The sequence below is a fragment of the Pongo pygmaeus genome, chromosome 4 (genome assembly GCF_028885625.2).
Source record: "Pongo pygmaeus isolate AG05252 chromosome 4, NHGRI_mPonPyg2-v2.0_pri, whole genome shotgun sequence".
Taxonomy (NCBI): Eukaryota; Metazoa; Chordata; class Mammalia; order Primates; family Hominidae; genus Pongo; species Pongo pygmaeus.
In genome coordinates, this window is record NC_072377.2 from 107,084,911 (window position 1) to 107,105,461 (window position 20,551).

General features: G+C 38.1%; 1 protein-coding gene and 1 pseudogene across 50 annotated transcripts in view; both read left to right on the plus strand.

The window, feature by feature from the left end:
- Nucleotides 1–3,040, plus strand: part of PAM (peptidylglycine alpha-amidating monooxygenase) — a 275,240-nt gene extending 272,200 nt beyond the window's left edge. For 22 of the 50 annotated variants that reach the window (XM_054489037.2, XM_054489040.2, XM_054489044.2 and 19 more), the window contains 2 exons: nt 1,512–1,565; nt 2,219–3,040. In XM_054489037.2, the coding sequence (XP_054345012.1) occupies nt 1,512–1,565; nt 2,219–2,397 (233 nt within the window). In that variant the 3' untranslated portion in view covers nt 2,398–3,040. Of the gene's footprint in view, nt 1–1,508; nt 1,566–2,218 lie in introns of all 50 variants that reach the window. The other 28 variants (XM_054489035.2, XM_054489038.2, XM_054489043.2 and 25 more) reach the window with 2 other exon arrangements.
- A 1,328-nt stretch (nt 3,041–4,368) lies between these two features.
- On the plus strand, nt 4,369–6,324 carry LOC129037168 (eukaryotic translation initiation factor 3 subunit K-like; annotated as a pseudogene).
- The last annotated feature ends 14,227 nt before the right edge of the window (nt 6,325–20,551 follow it).

Below are 20,551 nucleotides of genomic sequence, written 5' to 3' on the forward strand. Positions count from 1 at the left end.
AGTGGTTTAATAAATTGTTGTTGAAAGAATGAATGAATAAATCAACCAAGCTCACAGAATAGATAACATATGAAAGAGACATGAAACAAAAAAGTTATAGTAGAGGGTGGTAAGTGCAGTGATAAATACACAGAGTAGTAGGAACAGTGGGGCCTAGGGGCAGGTGGCAGGAATGGTGATAACCAACCGAATCTGGCAGAAGCAGTGGCTAGGGAATAAGGAAGATTTGGTCTCTCCTGTTTGTTGTTAAGCACATGTGACACAGCACTGTTACATGATGCTGACTTTACAGGAATGTGTTAGGAAGGTAGAGACCCACGTAGAACCATAGAAAATTGCCATTATTTGACCGTGTTTTACTTAGAAAAATTGCAGTTTTATATGTAGTAGTAGTAGATCAGCTTCTCACTTTTTTTTTGAATTTGTTCTTGATAGATCTTATCCAGTCTAAGGTTATTAAAAACCCTAATAAAGGACCTTCCATTTATTCATCATTCCTTATTATGTATTGACTCCGTATCAGACACTGTGCTAGGCACAGGGGGATACAAAACTAAGGAATGTCGTTGCAGAACTTACAATCTAATTTGTTGGCTTTCTAACAGTCTTACCAGATTCTTCTTCCCTTCTTGCCTATTTCTTTCCACATCACTGTCTTCTCCCTTTCCTCTCATCTGCCACTATCTTTTTCCATGATGCTGACTTCAGTCCTGGTTAAAGACCTAACAGGACAACCCCAGGCCTGACTTTCCTGACCATAGCCCTTGAGGGAGTAGTGAAGCCTGAGAAATAGTACAGGGAGAGACACAGCAAGGGAAAAAATGAAACCCATTGGGAGTTCTGCCTCCCCATAAGGAAAGCGAGTCTGTCCTTTATGGAGATAGGCAGTCCTATTGGGAACATTTAGGTCACCTACTATGCTTGGAAAATACTCAGGGTGTCATGTCCTTTCCCTTCACTTATGTCTTACATAAAGAAGAAATGATATACATGGATCCAAAGCTTTCTCAAGCAAGACATGTACTGTCAGTAGAAAGAGTAAAGCTGAAGGCAAATATTCCTAAATTGTAATAACCAAACATGGAAAAATTTTACAAATTATTGATAACAATTATTTCCTGATTAAAAAAATAGCTATGATTTATTGAGCATTTACTGTATATCTACAGGTACTGTTCTAAATGTGTCACATGCCGTGTCTGATCTCAGCCTTACAGACAGGGATTCTCCTTGACGTTTCTTTTATCAGAGGAGAAAACTGAAGCTCAGAGAAGTAATTTATCAAGATTGCACAGCCAGTAAGAGACACAGGCAGGAGTCAAACCCAGCTTGGGCCCTTTATGTATGTCTCAAAAATATACCGCCTTTCTTAAAAATTCAGTTGCATACAGACAAGAGCCAGGCCTTGCTTTATCATTTACAAGTTCCTGATTTTAAGTTGGAAGTTGAGTGCATGGGTTGAGGAAGATGACTGGGACTCATTTTGAAATGTGCCATCTTTTTTTTAGCAGATTCTGAACACAAACTCGAGACAAGTTCAGGAAGAGTACTGGGAAGATTTAGAGGTATGCCTATGACCTTTTAGAACCCTTCATGTTTGGTTCAAAGTCGACAAGCACATGTCTTTTAAAATCAAGGAGATATTTCATATTTTGTCTCTGAAGATAAAGCACCTTGTATGCAGCTTAGCATCTCCCAGAGTAAATACAGAATGCACACCATAAACTAAACTGAAGTGCATGGGTCTGGCAGCAGATTTCCCAGTTTTATTTTCCCCATTCTGCATTATCTAATTCTCTTCCCCTGTCTTTTACCTGGCTTCATGTGTCTTCAGCAAATTTTCTGTCACTCCTGTTGGCATGTCAATGTTTGTCATAGTAAAGATGACCTTTTCTTAAAGTCATTGAAATGAGGAGCTGCTCCAGGGGGGTTAGTTCTGGATAGAGAGCTGGAGAAAAGCAGGAGGTGAAAGTGAATATGAAATATTCCTGCAGAAATACATAATACTTGGGAGCTTTTGTTTTTCTTCTTTATTTTAATAGTAGCATCTATATGGCTCTGTAGGATACGTCTCTTTGTTTTTCTATTTTATTTTTAAATAAAATAATCTCCCCTTTCCCATCCTCACCTTCTGACTTTATCATTTAAGAATTTACAAGGAAACAGAATCATTGCTGCAGACTTTACCCAATTCTGTTATTGTTTGCTTTTTTTTCAGGAAAGGGAAGTGGAGGCTTAAACCTTGGTAATTTCTTTGCAAGCCGTAAGGGCTACAGTCGAAAAGGGTTTGACCGGCTTAGCACCGAGGGCAGTGACCAAGAGAAAGAGGATGATGGAAGTGAATCAGAAGAGGAGTATTCAGCACCTCTGCCTGCACTCGCACCTTCCTCCTCCTGAAAACCAAGCTTTGATTTAGATTAAGATTTACCCAGAATGTCAGATTCCTTTCCCTTTAGCACGTTTAAAGTTCTGTGTATTTAATTGTAAACTGTACTAGTCTATGTGGGACTTTACACACTTTATTTACTTCGTTTTGGTTAAGTTGTCTTCTGTTTCTAGTTGAGGAGGTTCCTAAAAGTTCATAACAGTGCCATTGTCTTTATATGAACATAGACTAGAGAAACAGTCCTCTTTTTCCATCATAATTCTAATCTAAGTATGGAAGATTTGCCCATTTACACTTTTGAGACTTTTTGGTGGATGTAAATAACCCCATTCTTTGCTTGAACACAGTATTTTCCCAATAGCACTTTCATTGCCAGTGTCTTTCTTTGGTGCCTTTCCTGTTCAGCATTCTTAGCCTGTGGCAGTAAAGAGAAACTTTGTGCTACATGACGACAAAGCTGCTAAATCTCCTATTTTTTTAAAATCACTAACATTATATTGCAATGAGGGAAATAAAAAAGTCTCTATTTAAATTCTTTTTTAAATTTTCTTCAGTTGGTGTGTTTTTGGGATGTCTTATTTTTAGATGGTTACACTGTTAGAACACTATTTTCAGAATCTGTAATTTGTGTAATAAAGTGTTTTCAGAGCATTAGCTGTCAGAGTGTATTTTCCAGTTTTTGCATATTTGCAGATTTTACATACAACTTTTATAATAATTATACAAACCCACAAATATTAGTGAAACTTAGTGTCTTCAACTAAAAGAAATGTGTGTATTGTACAAAATTTAGAAGATACTTTGTTAGGTAGCCAATATAAATTAAAAACCAGCCTGAGTTTACATACATTTGTAAAGTCAGGCTCTTCTAAAATCCAAAGAGAGTTTTTGCCTATATATCAATCAGAGGATAAATACTTTAATAAAAGGTAATTGCAGCTAAGTGGAAACCTGTGTCTCAAATTACGTATGCAAATGATCCATCAGTAGGGATCACTAAAAATAGTTTTCCTTTTAAAAAATAATTTCAGGCCAGGTACAGTGGCTCAAGCCTATACTCCCAGGACTTTGGGAGGCCAAGCAGAAGGATTGAGCCCAGAAATTCAAGGCTGCAGTGAGCTATGATCAATCCACTGTACTCCAGCCTAGGCTACAGAGTGAGATCCTTTCTCTAAAATAAAATAAAATTTCCCTGTATCCATAGGAATATATTCATCTTTTACAGTGATTGCAGATTAGTTTTAAAACGTCTTTTTCGTAATTCATCAATGCAAGTTAGTAAGAACCAGATAATTTTCCATTTTAAAATGATTGATAGGAATCTAAAACTCTTTTTCAAAAATGCCAACCTGTTTTTCAGGCATCATAGTAGTTGGAATAATACAGATATATTTGACTAATCATAAAGTACATGAGAGTACAGAAGGGAAATTTGGAAACGGTAAGTCTGCTAGGGCATTACAATCCTGTCCTAGCAACCTGGGTTAATTAAAGATGGTAGCCTGGAAAGTAATGAATGACATTGACTTCAGGCAATCTTTCCACTGATTATTCTTGGCTGAACTTCATTTATTGAGTCAGAAAATGCACTGCCTGAGAAATGCCCCAGAGGAGTGAATCCTAGGCCTGGCCACAGTAGAATCACCTGGAGAATTTAAGAAAAAAATTGTTGGGCACTCACTCTTTCCAGCGATCTTTATTTAGTTGGCTTACAATGGAAAACGGGTATGGGTCATGTTTTTAAATTTGTCCAGGTGTTTCTAATGTGCAGTCACAGTTGAAAACCATTGTCTTCAAGAATGGCTATTCTATCTTGCCAATTACAATAAGTGGATAGCTATATTTTCACATAAATTATAGTTTACAGATGTTTGGAGGGGGAAGACAGGATCTGAGGTGTTTTGATATGACTGTTAGCACCAAAATCTGAATGCCTTAATTGTTGAATGTGTTAAATTGGATAATTAAAATGGGCATAATTGACGTATGAAAAAAGCAAAGGGAAACAGCTGTGCTTTCATTTTTTCTTCTATTAAAGTACCTAGAGAATTTGATTTGGGAGAGTTAAAAGAATAGCTTGTCATTCACTGAGTTGGCCCTGAATTATCATTTGCATAAAATCTTTTGTTCTAAGCTTTCCTCTTTAGTTTGTTAAATCAGCTTATTATTTTTCAAAATTACCGTGCATCTTTTAACTCTCATCCAGATGTTATATAAAATCAAATATTTGGGAAGCTGAATGACAATTAAATCCATAGACTTTGTATTAGTGCTTGTTTCCCAGACTGTCACCTACATGTAGCTCAAAGTTGATGTAGCCTACAGCAATACTTCTCAAACTTTAATGTGGGTGAGAATCAGCTGTGAGTACTTATTTTAGAAGTACTAATTTGGTCCCTTTCCCGTAGTTTCTGATTCACTGCACTGGGTGGGTCCTAGAAATCTACATTTTTAAGAAGCATTCCTGGTGACTTGAATTCAGGTGTTCCATGATTCTTCTCCAAGAAACATAGTGCTACAGAGAGTAGCTGAACTTTAAAACATTATTAGGCACAGAAAGTTAATATTCTCAAAGATGTGGTCTCTGTAGAGTGATGGTTAGGCCTAGAAGTCATCAACCCCAGTGCCTCAAACTCAATTCACGAAAAGACCCAGATGCAAATTATCTTCAGGGCCAGAACTTAGCAGCAGCTTCTTCCTTTAGTCCCCTGATGCTCTTTATTCCACCACGGAAATAACTTAGGTGCGTGGAAAGGCGACTAGTGGCCTCCCTAGAACCTCCTTTATATTTTTGAATCACATCTAAAGGCTATAATAAGCAAGTCTATTTGGAGTGTTTTTATAGTATCATGATTTAACTAAGAGAACATAATCATTGATGATGGTAAATATTATTCCTGTTCATAGCCTTAAAAATTTTGAAACACCAAAACACAAAGATGTCTATCACATATCCAAAGTACTGATATAAAAAAAAGGACATGCATTTTTCTGGATTTCAAAATTGAGTATACACTGTACCATCATACAGAAAGGATTTACCAATGAAAACCTGGTTTAAAAAAGTGCTCTTATTCAGCTATACCAAGATATAATACAAAATAGACAGGAGCTCATAAAAAACAAGTATAACAATAGAACCCTTTTTGTTTTTGAACAAAAATGCATTTTATACTAACTCCCTTAAAATGAATAAGTCATATAAGAATGCTGTATTTGAGGACACCATGCCAGTCTGGTGTTAGCTTCCAGCCCTCATTGTGGAAGGCAACAGCAGTCATGGTGATATTTGAGCAGTTGAGAGCCAATGTGGGCACGTTGCTCCAGGGTATCAACAGGTACAATCCTGAGAAGCTGGCCACCCTGGAGTGCTATGTGGCGATGCAGGCCAAGGACAGTGCCTGTGATCTGGAAGCCAGCCCAGTTGTTCTGAAGCTGTACCAGTCCAACCCAGCGTTTTTTCAGACCACGGACACTGCCCAGATCCAGCTGAAGGCCCTCACCAACCTGCCACATACCAACTTCACCCTGTGCAAGTGCATGATTGGCCAGGCACATCAAGAAGAGTGGCCATCCGACAGATTTTGTATCTCAAGGACCTGCTGGAGACCAGCCTCTTTCAGGCCTTCTGGCAGGCCCTGGATGAAAACATGGACCTCTTGGAAGGTATAACTGGCTTTGAAGACTCTGTCCGAATGTTTATCTGCCCTGTCATGGGTATCACTTACCAACACATTGACCACTGGCTGCTGGCCGAGATGCCTGGGTATCTGTTGGACAGCCAGCTGAAGGTGTGGATGAGAAAATACACCTGGAGGGCTAACGAGTCCCGGCAGATCTTCATCTGTAGCCAGGAAGAGAACATTAATAAGCCCAAGAACCTTGTGGAGAAGACAGACTTTGACAGTGTGTCCAGCATCATGGCCTTCTTCCAGTAACTGCAGGTGTTTAATAAAGATTTGTTGACTTAAAAAAAAAGAATACTATATTATACTATATAATTCTTCATGCCTTCAAAATATAAACATATTGTCTAGAAAACTGATGGGTAAGTTGAGTCCTTTCTGATGCTAGTTCTATCCTCATACTCCTTTGCCTAATAATTTTACCTTCTCAGCAGGAGATTTCTCATGATGAAAACTCCCTGTAGTTGTGATTCTCTACTTTATTTGGTAATTAATTTGTCCTCTGTAATTGGAAAGTGTCAACCATGCATGTAGCTAGAACAACACAATTGCACTGGTTCTTACAACTCACTTATACTTCCAGATAAGGAGACAGCACTATTCAATGGAATGGCCCAGTCTTAGCCATTCTATTGAGTTTGCAAAGAACACTGGGTTAAGGTCAGAAAAGATCTGAAATTTTGAATTCTAGATTTGATTATTTTACATACTATTGTCTTAGGCTTCTTTAGTAATCACGAATAAATTCAAACAGGTTTAAGAACTAAACATGTTCTTGTTATAAATTCTTGTTATTAAGAATTACTGATAAATGAGGAAAATAATTAACAATTTATCAATAAAAAATATTATTATTGTTTGATTCATATAACTGAAAAGCCCAGGCATGGCTAGATCCAGAGACTCAGATGAAACAAACAGGATTTGGCTTCCCTCTCAGTTTGGCTTGCTTCTATATAGGGTTTACCTTCATTCAGACTCTCCACATATGTGGTAATGTCAGAGGATCCAGCCCAGATCCCATGCCTGCCAAGGGCAAGCCAGGCACAGAGCAGCAAGGGGTGCATGAGTGAGCGAGTGTGGGGTCCAACCACTGCGCACAGCCAGGTATGCTGGCTGTAGCAGGGCAGGTAGCTCTCAGTGCTGGCACAGGTGCTGGCTCCCTGCAAGGCTGCAGCTGCACCAGGCATACCACAAGTGGCTTCCACTATGGGCACTGGGGAACGCAGTGGGGCCCAGAAGCTTGGAGAGGCCAGGAACTGCAGAGCCCCAAAGAGGGTGTCAATGCCCTGGCTTGGGTGCTCCTAGGTCTGGGCTCCCTGAAGGGCTACAGCTCATCCCTCCTTCTCTCTTCTCTCCTTCTTGTCACCCACAACGTGGTGAGCAAGGGGCATATTTCAGCCCTGTTTGTGTTACCACTCTTCAGTTCTACCATTAGGCAGGTCCCGAGTTCTTGTCTCATGTCTGGGAAGAATGAGGTATGTGGACATCTGGAGGGTGAGTAAGGTGAAGACGTGCTTTATTGAGCAAGAGTACAGCTCTCAGGAGACCCAAAGCGGGTAACTCCTTTTTGTAGGCAGTTCATCCTAATGAGTTCAGCTCTCAGTGGAGGGGAGACCTGGAGTGGGTGAGCTCCTCTCTGCAGGGAGGTCATCCTGACATCTGCTCAGCTCTCAGCTGAGAGGAGACCCACAGTGGGTAGCTCCTCTCTGCAGGCAGGTCCTCCCAATGTCTGCTGAACCTCAGCTGAGAGGAGACCCACAGTGGGTAGTTCCTCTCTGCAGGAAGGTCATCCTGACACCCTAGTACAGCTAAGTCCAGGGTTTTTATGGGCTTTGGAGGAGAGGAAGTACATGTTGATTGGTCCATGGGTGGCCATGGGCAAGTCAGATAAAGCACCATAAGTTCTCACTTGGTCCACGGAACTGGCACTCTGGGCCTCAGGCTTCATGCCATCCCAGGCCTGAAGGTGGAGCTTCACCAGGGACCTGCCCCTTTCTGCCCAGAAGCCTGTCTGCCTCCCTCTGCCATCAACCTGCTGTTCACCCAAACTGTTTGTGCCTGGAGCACCTGCAGGCTTGTGCCAAGCCATCCTCAGCAACCTCCCAGCCTCCCTCCTGTGCTCATTAGCACCCAAAGTCCAGAGGGGGCCAGGGTAGCAGGGGGCTGGCATGTCAGCACTGCTCCTAGCATGCACACACCCAGCCAGGTCATGGCAGCACCTGAGCTTGGCCTCATCTTTGCTCCAAAATTGCAGTGGGTGCCAGGAGCAGGGAAAGGCCAGGCAGTGAAAGCAGGTATTTCTAAGCATGTGGGGGCAAGAAGGGCTTCCTAGGTCCCTGACAATGCAGAGATGTCTAGGTCCACAGCTACAGCTGGGTGGTTACAGCCCCCTCCAACTTGGAAGGGGGTGGGGCTTCTGCTTGTTCCTGGCTCCTGCGTTCCAGGGAGCATGCAGTCCTGACTCCGCCTCCCCCATGGCAGCCAGCATCATGGCAGCCTGCTCCTAGACTGGCCACGGCTGCCATCAGTAATAAAGGTGGCAGCCAACAGTTCTAGGTTTAGATGCTACCAGCATTTACTCTGACATATATGATTTCTCTTTCCAAAGAGTTCCAATACACTAACTGGCCTGATTTTGTTTGTGTGTATCTTAGTCAATTTTGTGTTATTATAAAATAATACCTGAGGGTGGGTAATTTATAAAGGAAAGAGGTATATATGTCTCATGGCTCAGCAGGCTGTACAAGAAGCATGGAACTGGCATCTGCATTTGGTGAGGACCTCAGGCTGCTTCTCCTCATTGTGGAGGGTGAAGGAGAGCCAGCATATGCAGCGATCATATGGGGAATAAGGAAGCAAGAGAGGGAGGAGAAGGTGTCAGTCTTCTTTTAACAACAGGCTCTGGAGGGAGCTAATAGAGTGAGAACTCACCCCAAAAGAGGGCATTAATCTGTTCATGAGGGATCTGCCCCCATAACCCAAACACTTCCTATTAGGTCCCACTTCTGACCTTGGGGATCAAATTTCAATATGAAATTAGGTCAGAACAAACCATATCCAAACTACAGCAATGTGCCAACCCCAGAACCAGTCACTGGGACCAGGGAAAATGTGATGCTGGATTAGCCAAGCCTCCATGGAGCCAGGGACAGAGTCACGTTCCACAGTAACTACACTGATGATTCAGAAAGATTGGTTTTCCCCAAGAAAACATAGGATACTATTGCTAGTTGAATAAGAGCAGATTCTATGGAAGAAAAAAGAGTGGATATTCATTACTGTTATATTGGACCTTAACACTTAACCATAATATTTCTCAGATAATGGGGTTTAATGTAATAGCTATTTGTGTAATGTTTAAATTATTACATTAAAAAGAGACATTTTATAATTAAGTCTATACTAATGTATTTATGAAGATAGCCTCAAATTCCCACAAACAATATTGAATACAAGAAGAAATGTTAGACTTTGTTTTGTTAAAATAACAATGAAAACCAAAAAATACATAAACGTCCAAGAGTAGAGATTTGAGGCTTAAAAGCTATCTTTATACTATGATATCTTCCCAGAAAAAGGTTGATAGAAACATCCAGTCAAAAAAAGAGACAAAGTGATCAAGAACCAAAATTTGATGTTCAGTGAATACTACTTATTGTGAAACAAACATGCAAGCAAATTACGGTGTTCTGTTGTCTCCACTTTTTACTTTGAAAATTTTAAAGCTACAGAATTATTGAAGACTTACAGTGAACAACCATATATTCTTCACTTAAATTTATACTGCTTAACATTTTGCCATATTTTCATTATCTCTTTCTCATAGATACACACACATATGTGTACATACATACTAGTTTATTTACTTTTGCTGAACCATTTGAAAATAAGTTGCATTATGTGCAATTTTTGTATTCAGATTATACCTTAAAGCTAGAAAAAAACTGTTTAAATAAAGACAACAGGAGGAACTTGGGGTGGAAGCTGCATACATCATAAACTTCACCCTAACTACTTCCATATGTATTGCCCAAGAACTAGGACATTCTCCTACATAACCACGAAACCATTACTACACTCAATAAACTTAACACATTCTTTATTATCAACCAATATGTAGCTCATATGGAAACCCTCAATGTCACCATAAAGTCCTTTGGAGCTTTTGATTTTTGATCCAGGATCCAATTACGATTCATACAATGCATCTGCTTATATCTCTTTTGTCTCCTTTGATCTAAAGTAATTCCCGTATCATTTTTTCCTTCCAAAACATGGACATTTTTTAAGAGTCCAGGCCAGTTGTCTAGCACAATGTCTCCCTGTCTAGATTCATATGGCTGTTGCCTCATGATTGTGACATTTCCTACTTTCCACTGCTTCATATTGGAGGCACATAATGTCATTTTCCCCCCATTATTGATGATACCAAATGTGGTCACTTCAGTAAGACTGTGTCCACTAAATCTCTTCATTGTATGTGTTCCACTTCCACTTTGTCTTTAGAAAGCAATCTGAGAGAAAACACTCTGAGACCATATGAGTATCTTGTTCCCTAACATTTTACCCAATAGTTTTAGATATTCAACCATTTTCTGAATCCATAATTTTGAGGGAGTTCTCAAATAATGATTTTCTAACTCCATCATTTCATCTTTACTTAATTGCTGGCATTCTTCTGTAAATGATTGAGACTCTTACTCTCCCACCCTAAGAGAATCTGGCAGCATTCATTCGGGTGCATAAAACAATTTCCTCATTTTATTTGTAAGCAATATGACATGCACCCAAGATTCATGGTATAAACATGGTCGAATATCTTGTTTTCCTACTTAATTACTCAAGTCCTTACCTCTCTTATTGGCAGAAAGTCAATTATCACCTTTCATTGGTTGGCTTCCCCATCTTTTCCCTCCTCTGGAATTGTTAAAAACAACAACAAAAACCAAGAAAACAAAAACAAAACCTATGTCCCTTCAAAAGGCATGGATAGAATCAGCAGTAGATTCCCAGATGCAGCAAGGGCATATTCAAGTGTAAGGCAACCATGCTGCAATTGCTTCTTGCTGCCTCATGATGTCACTGATGAAGATTGTTATCTATTAATATACCAGTCCTAAAAAAACATGCTCCCCTGCTACCTGCCGTAATTCAGACCACCCTCCCTGAGTGCTGTACGTGCTTTCTAAGGGCCGATCTTTTTAGTGCTAGGTTCTTTTAGTTCACACACAGGCCCAGGAGTACTGGGTCAGGGCTGATTCTCATATCTGTGCTTCATGGACACAAAACCACCACCTGCTTTTCCTTCATATAATCCATACTAGGGGTCAGGAGCTTCTGCTCTTAAACCTCAAAACCCAGAGTTACATCAGTCCTTCTTTACTAGAGATGGGCTGGCCATTTGTGTTCTGTATCCCTTTCCCAGATATACTCTAGTGAGTCTCAAGTACTCAACCCTACCTAGCCAGAGACACTTCCTTCCATGATTCAAAAGTGGTTTCTGACACCTGTTTGTCATTTAGCAAACACTGCTGAAAGTCTCACAGACAAAAAAAACTAAGTTCTTAGGACACAGTGTTAAAGGGCAATAACCTACCTCTATTGAGATTTATATTCTAATGGCTTTTTTTTTTTTTTTTTTGGTAAGAACAAAACTAAAATGTAGTCCCTGGCTGGTCATCTCAGTCATACATTAATAGATTTTTTTTTAATGAGGCTCAAAGAAAAGAATTAACTAATCTAGTTACACTAATCCCAATGCCTCTTTAGGTTAATTTAGTTTCTGGCACTTTGAATTTTCAGAGTTTATTTTCTCTTGTACTGTATTTCCCAGAAGTCATAGAATTCTTAGAAATCTTCTGGAGTTCTAAATTTCTAGAGTCTTGTTCTGAGACCTGTTTGGCCTCCATTTGAAAGAAAGAGATCCTTCCTTAAAAACAAAACCACAATTCTCACATCTGTGATAAAACATGGTACCCAGGTAACCCAATTAAAAATAAATAAATTGAAAGGTGAAGGATTCATTCAACAGACATTAATTAAGTTTATCTGCAAAATACAAAGATGAAAAAATCACAGATCCCTTAAATGTCTGTAATCTAGTAAGGTAGCTAAAATAAGCATATAACTAATTAGATTTTAAGGCATAAGAAGAACACACGTAAAATGCTATCAGATTGTTATTGAAGAGCAGAAAGGCTTCATAAAAAAGATAGTATTTGAGTAAGCAGAGGAGGGTTATCGGAAAATGCTTGTTATAGTAGGGGATTAACAACAGGGCTATATTCCATAACACTCAGGCTAGTTTAGGGGAGCAGTAGTGGATCGGCTGGAAAGCCAGGCTGATAAAACTAGAAATGTTTCAAAACCATGAGAAGGAATTGGAATGTAACTGCATTTTACATACTTGATTTTTTCATACATGTTAATATGCTGAGAGCTGTTAGTAAAAGTAAAAAAGTGTTTTCTTTATTGAACAGAACAAAGAAAAGAACAAATTATACTTGAAATAAAATCTCAAGTTAGTCTGAATTCATAGGAAATGGAGTATTGTTCTATATAAATACTGGATAAAAAGCTCTTTATCAGACATACGATTTGCAAATATGTTTTCTTAGTATGTGGGCTATCTTTTCATTCTCTCAGCCTTGTCTTTCAAAGGGAAGTTTTTAATTTTGTATTTAATTTTAATCTCTCTCTCTCTCTGTGCGTGCTTGTGTGTGTGTCTGTCTCTCTGTCTTTATCTGTATCTCCAGCCCATAGCTCTGTTTTCCTCAGTGTTGGCTTTATTCTCTAGAATGTTCTTTCTATGTGATATAAAAATGTCTCTAGTTGATGTCTATAAAAATTTAAAGAGAGAGACTCCCCTATGCACCCCATATCTGTATCAATCCCCAAAAGGATTCAGAAACACAAGAACACTAGTATTTTCTTTCTCAAAAATGACAACAGATATGCAATAACTTACCCATTAGTCCTTGCAGCTCACTATTTCAAGAGAGGAAACTTTTCCTTGAAGCCTCTAAGACAGTTTCGGTCACGTGCATCATGTGGCCATTTCTGAGCTACTTCGTAGCAAAGAATGGCCCATGGCTCCACCCATGGAGAAGTGTTAGCCACTTAAACAAAATTTGGGTAGGAAAAAAGAAAACAGTTGCTGAGTAGGCAACAAACAATCCACTACAGGCCGGCCACAGTTCATGTTTAGAAAATAACATTTGTTTATTGATGGATATCTGCTAAGCTCCCTGATCTCAAGTATCTCACAATCTAAAGGGAAAATAAAGCATAAATTCACTTCATTAAGTTCAGTGATGGATGTAAAGTCAGATATTTGACAAAGTTCAGAATAAGGAATCATAGAAGGTGTATGTTAATGTTCAAGAAAACAGAAAAAATTTTAAGCAAAAGTTGTAGGTAGAAGTTGGTAGTGGAGAACTTTCTTTGCATAGTTCTTTAGTAGTAAATTAGCTTTTTAAATCACCCTAGTACCTAAAAATCAAATATTGTATAATTTTCTCATTATGTCATTGATGCTCTTCCAGTAAGAATTTAATTCCAGAGTAATAAGAATCCAATAAAAGTTTCAAAAAACAAAGATTCTAAGTGAGAAGTGAAAGTATGTCCTGAAAAAAAGGCTGCATAGTATTGCATTGGTCTCAAAGTTACTGGGCTGAAAAGAGCCTGAATTCCAGACCATAGTGTATAAAATATTTTAGTGTCACTTTCATATTGTATATGTAAATACTTAGACGTTTTATGATGTTATTTTCTCAAAATACCTAGTATATACTTTTCATTATTTAGATAGATTAGAATATATATGTGGATTATAAATACATAAATAAATAGATAATCAATTGACAATTGATTAATAAACAGGCTGACAGTCATAGAAAGAAGGAGTGGAAGAGTAGGTGAGGGAAGGAAAGATGAGGGAGATATCCACATACATAGATTTCTCATAAAGAATTCTTCAGGGTAGTTATTACCATTGCAGTGAATGACTGACATCTGGTGGTAAACTTAGTAAAACATTTGTGTGGATTTGTGCATTCAAAAATAGGTGTTATTTAGTGGATGATGGCCGTCTTCAAGTAGAATAATTTAAAATACTGCCAGTCTTTCAGTTTTTACGTCTACATTATGCCAAGCATCCAAATATTTTAAAATATCTGGAACTTAGGTGTCACACAGATACTGACAGTATCTGTATCCTCTTCACCAAAAGACTCATTATTAACACACCAAAAAGAAAATAATTAAAGTGTGCTGGGTTTGCATATTAAAAATAGGAGGAATATTATTAAAACCCAGTGACTATCAAAAAGGTTAAATGGTGATCTATTACTGTGTAGTCTTCTGTCTAATTAGCTTCCTGGCTACATTTATGTTGACCTAAGTTGGTTGCATTATCTCTTGATTAAATTAATAAACCAGTCATCTAGGCAATGAATATTCATTCACAGCCTACCCTGTGATGAGCTCTATGTAACGTATTGTACAGAATTATAAGTAAAACATGGTTCTTGTCCTTAAAAAAATGACAGCCTTATTGAAAAGAAATGACTAGCAAATAAGAAACAATTAGAGAACCATTTATAACAGTATACATTATACAGTACAAAGAGTAATTAATTTGAACAGAAAAATGAAAATTATGAAGATTGGAATTGTTAGGTGATATGGTTTGGATCTGTGTCCCCATCTAAATCTCATGTCAAATTATAATCCCCAATGCTGAAGGTGGGGCCTCATGGGAGGTGATTGGATCGTGGGAGCGGTTCCTTCATGAATGGTTTAGCATCATCCCCTAGGTGCTGTTCTTGTGATAGAGTTCTTGTGATATCTGCCTGTTAAAAAGTATGCAGCACCTCACCATCCCCCAACTCTCTCTCTTGCTCCTCCTCCCACCATGTAAGATTCCTGCTCCGCCTTTGCCTTCTGCCATAAGTAAAAGCTTCCTGAGGCCTTCCCAACAGCAGAAGCCACTATGCTTCCTGTACAGCCTGCAGAACTGTGAGCCAAATAAACCTCTTTTCTTTCTAAATTACCCAGTCTTGGGTATTACTTTATATCAATGCAAGAACACACTAATATAATAGGTAAGATTTACTGAGGTAGATAGGATTAGAACTGAGCTTCTAAAAACAAGAAAGATAGGAAGTGGAATGGTAAAAAAGATACAGTAGAAACTCCAGGTGATGGCGATGAGTAAAGAACAGAGGCATAAATGAACATAGTAAACCCATGGAACAGTGCTCCGATAAAGGGAATAGAATATTTTGAGAAATAGTGTTCCACTATTTGGCAGGCCCAGAGTAAACTTTGTGATATCAGGTTTTGTTTGTGTTTGTTTGTTCATGTGATAAGAAATAGGGATAGTTACATGTTTTCTTCAAATGGGTAGTGACATAAAAATATTAAGGAAGTGAACTGGTAGTGGACAGAAGGCTCCATTGGAAAGGTGACTGAAAATAAACTGGAGTCAGGAAGGCCACTGAATAAAATTTTGAGGTAAAGTAACCTTGGAGGCTGGCAGTGGGAACTAAATGGAAAGAATGGTGTCTTGGTCTGTTTAGCATCACTGTAACAGAAAATCTGAGACTGCGCAATTTGTAAAGAAAAAAAGGTTTATTTAGGTCACGGTTCTTCAGGCTGGAAAGTTCACGGGGATGACCTTGGCTTCTGGTGAGGGCTTTTGTGCTACATCATAACTAAAAAGAATGTTTAGTGATAAAATGTTACTTGGTCCTAAGGGCCTAGGTTTCAGCTGTTCTGTTAAAAGAAAACCTTCAGAAAAATTAAATTTAACAGAGTTTAATTGGGAAAAGGATGATTGGCAAATTGGGTAGCCCTCACAACCAGAATAGGTTCAGGGTGATTCCAGGGCTGCCACATGGTCTGAATGTTTGCCTTATTTGAACCTGGTTTGAACAGTTAGCTGCCTATGAATGACTGAAGTTCAGCTGCTGTGATTGGCTGGGACTTGGCTACTTGTTACAAGAGTAGGTTACAGTTGGTTTATACATCAAGTTAGGTTAGAGTTCATGATGCACAGAGAAACCTTCAGGCAAAATCTAAAATATGCATGAGCAGATTTTGGCCAAACTTAATTTAACAATTCCCCCCTTTTGGTCAATCTCTCAATTTTAAGAGATTGATCAAAATTTTAAGCATTGACATCACTCTCTATCAACATTGTAGATGGACTTATTTGGTCTCAAACTCTACTGGGAAATAGCAGAAGAGTAGGTTTTGTAAGGTGGGAACAATGAAACAGAACAATAGAAATACAAGTTGGTTGACATAAAGTTACTTCAGCTTACTTTTTTGTAAGGGTTGGAGCAGAGGGGACTTTCTTATTGTACTGGAATATCCCATTTTCAAGAGAAAAAAAATGGTCTGTTTTGGGAACTATCTCTTTCCTTAAATTTTCAGTTTAATTATGTGGCACTTAGCATGAGTGACTTCATTTTGGTTTAGTCTGGTCTCTTGGGACTTAGTGCAGGAGCTCAATCCAAAATAATGGCCTGCTATAATTTCGTTTAATAATTTGCCCCTTTTGGTCAGTTTCTCACTGAGGTGAAAGTGTGAACAAAATTTAGGGCATCACTATTACTCTCAGTTACCATCATTTTGGGTTTTCAGTCTCAGCACATCATTAATAGGTGATGGTGTCTTCATGATCATAAATTTTTTGAGTTTTAATTGTTCCAGTCTGACAGACCATTGGATGATCTACATATGGTTACAGGCAAATATTTTAAAGTTTTTAGAGAATACAGCAGACCAATGAGACTACTATTAAGACTATCAGAAGGATAGTACCAAGAGTTGGGAGTATGTTCTTAGCCAGGGTCTCCATGAACAAAACCAACTAAAATCAAATAAATCAAAGAATGGGCCAGATGAAGAGTCTACTTGTTTTAACCAAGCAGCCTGTTTGTTAATTCCCTGTGACTGAGTCTATAATATCTAATGTATTCATCCATGTGTGCAAAAAGAAGTGTCAGCAACTGTACAGATTCCTTTCTGTTTAGCCAGTAGGTAATCTAGAGCAATTCTATTATCTAGTACAATGTTAGTACGATAAATTTTAAAAGTCTGTTGTGCAGTTATAGTCTTTGCAGTAGAATCTTCTACAGAGTCTATATGTGGTATAAATTTTTAATCCTTGTCTCATTTATATTTACTCCAAGCCATAGATTAAGGGGAGTTAACAAAGTATGCCCATTCAGAAGGGTATAAGCCTTCCGGTAATATTCTCTTTAAGTTAAGATGTAGGCTAACAAGAGCAAACCAATGTTTTGTTTCTGAATGATTAAAGAGCAAGAAATGTATCATTAAAATTCCAAGCCCAGGCCAGGCATGGTGGCTCATGCCTGTAATCTCAGCACTTTGGGAGGCAAGGCAGGAGGATCACTTAAGTCGAGGAGTTTGAGATCAGCCTAAGCAACACAGGGAGACATTGTCTCTACAAAAAATATTTAAAAATTCAGGCATGGTGGTGCATACCTGTAGTCCCAGCTAATTGGGAGGCTGATGCAAGAAGATTGCTTGAATCTAGGAGGTAAAGGCTGTGGTGAACCATGATCATGCCCTGCACCCCAGCCTGGGTGACAGAACAAGACCACATCTCAAAAAATAAAAATAAAAAATAAAATTCCTAGCCCACTTTGTCCCTTTGTTTTCCATATATCAAGGCATATGTTTGCCCATGTATAAGATTCACTGTAAAATCCACGACAAATAAAAGTATACCCCATGGGTGCACACAAAGCCCCTTTTCTGGTTTTATTTTCAGTGATACATTACCCGGAATGGTGAAGTTAGCTGTTTCTCAACAGAGTCTGGGGTGGAGTTACTACAGGCTAAAAAAGCATAAAAGTCCCTGGCACATAAGTCAATTTGCAATAAACTCCATTTGGACTTTTGGTGCAAGTCTTTTTTGTGATATGTTCATTGGTTCTGGTTCTTGCATCTCATTATTGAGTTAAAGTGAGAACAAGTGGGCTAGAAATCTTACCACTAGTACAATTTGAACAAGTTATGTTGGGATGTTGCCAAAGTTACCCAATGGGTTAACCAAAGGATTCCTTAGGTTATGTAAAGATCTGAGTTTAGCAAGGCAAATTCAATACCCCATCAAGTTGCCCACAAAAGCTATTGATTGTGAAATTCTACTTCCAGCATTATTCTGCCAAGTGAAAGAGGTAGGCATAAGTAAAACAAAACAAAACACAACAAAACAAAACAAAACGCAACTAAGAAAAGTAAGAGTTTCATGATGACAGGGAAGTCTTGATCTGTGATCTCGGAAAAGCTGTCCATATCTAGGATGCCATCTGCATCCTGGGAGAAACTTACCTCATTATGTTTATGTTAAGGTCTCCAATGGGTATATAGTTCCAAGAGTCTGGAGGGGTCTGTTTGAGTTATGAAATGTGGACCCAAGGTTAAGGTCCCGAAGTTTTTCTGCAATGTGGGTCACAAGGGCAGTCTTTCTCTGATGTCATTTCCAGAAGATACAGACTCTCTGGATTCTAGATTGAAAAGGGTTTGATTGTCTGCAGTCAGTGGATTATGAAAACTTCCTCTACCCATGAAAATACACTTGGATATAAAACACTGAAGTCTTGCAGCATTTAGTCATGTCAGAGTTTAGGAGCAGGAGATACATGATGTGCTATTTTTAGGGTCATAGACAATCCAGTCACTATTCCATAAAAAGTCAGCCTGATTTTAATACATTTTCCACTGGAAATGGATCTGATCGTCACTAATTCGCAACACCTTGACAAAGGCAATCCAGTAGATTCACTTAGCTTTGCCAAATGCTATTGTATTTGTAATATATTTAAATGTTTTACAACTTGCCCTGTGACATGAGTAGCTCTATCACAGGAGATTTCTCCAAGAATGCCCCGTAAAGAAAACAAATTTTCTAATACTCTTATAGCTACTGTTGTAACATCAGCCTTCCTGCAGAGGAAAGCTTCTATACAACCAGAAAATGAGCACTTAAAATAGCAATTGAATGAAATCCTCTTATAAATGTTCAAATGGCTCATCAGGTAGCAGAAATGTACCTGAAGTTTGACTGTCTTCCCAGGACTGTGGGTTTGAGAAACCAAACATTGGTCATAAATCATTTTAGAAATTTTAGGACAGTCAATACACCAACATTTTTTTCATAATTTGGGCCATTTTATCTCTTCTGTGATGAGGCATAGAGTGCAGAGATTTTAATAATGGAAGCTTTAAAGAGTCAGCAAGGACCAGGTGTTCATCCAGGCTCTCCATGAGTCTTCATTTAACATTGGACTTATATCCTCTTAAGTACAAATTTTATTTCTCCAATTCAGGTGCATAGCACTGTTTATTAAATGAGTTATTGTAGGTAATCTGACTTGGATCATGGAGTTCATTCAAATTACGTATCTTAACAAATTCAGTTCTGGATGACTTAGCATGAAAATCTACCAAAGTATTTTCTTGGTATTCAATTAATTATTGTCCTTCTTGGGTTAACAGTTTTATAAGCTAGTCTCTTCATTAGAGTTCTGGGAATTCTTACCCATTTCAATAGCATGGACTGGGTAAGAATTCCCAGAAACCTATACTTGTCAATGTCCTTTCCATTCTTTCCATGAACCTCCTTGAAGATACAACACATTAGGATTATACTTGCTTACAAAGAGGTTTCAGAAAAAGCATCAGAATTAAGCATTTAACTGTGGTCAATCAAGGTTTAAAATGGTCATGGTTAATGACACAGTTCATAAGAAAATTCGACCATATCTGTGGCCTACAATAATTTAACATAATAACCATAATTATAACTGATAGCACATACAAAGACATATCAGAATTTTAGAAATTTAATATAATATTGGAACACATTAATAACATATCTAGAAAGCTATAACTCAGAAGATTAGGCATCATTTCTTATCTGACAATGCTTCTCAGATAATTTAACGTATCAAATATGCCTATGTATTTTCTCTTTCATATGCTTCAAGGGCCCTCTGGAACATCTCAAAGTCAGTTTTAAGTCAAAAAGAATTAATTTTCATTTTGAAATTTGATTTTAGAAAGCCTATTAAATATGTCAAAAGTTCAAAACACTTGATCAAAATAGGATTACAAGTCACTATAAAATAATAGTTATTCATTTTGCCAAGGTGATAATTAAAACATTTCAAAAATCAAAAACCATTACTCTTTGAGATAGGAGACTCCATTTTCCAAATAATCAAAAGACCTAATACAGACAGCATGAGACACAAAAAATCTGTTCCTATCTCCTCTCCGCCCCGTATTGTTATTATTATTATTACTATTTTTTTGTTTACTCAAAGGGTAAAAAAAGTTACTCTTTCTTATTAATAATACAAAAAATATTGTTTAAAAGAGGAAACCAAATTTTAGTTTTGTATTAGTGTACTCTTGATATTAATGCTAATTAATT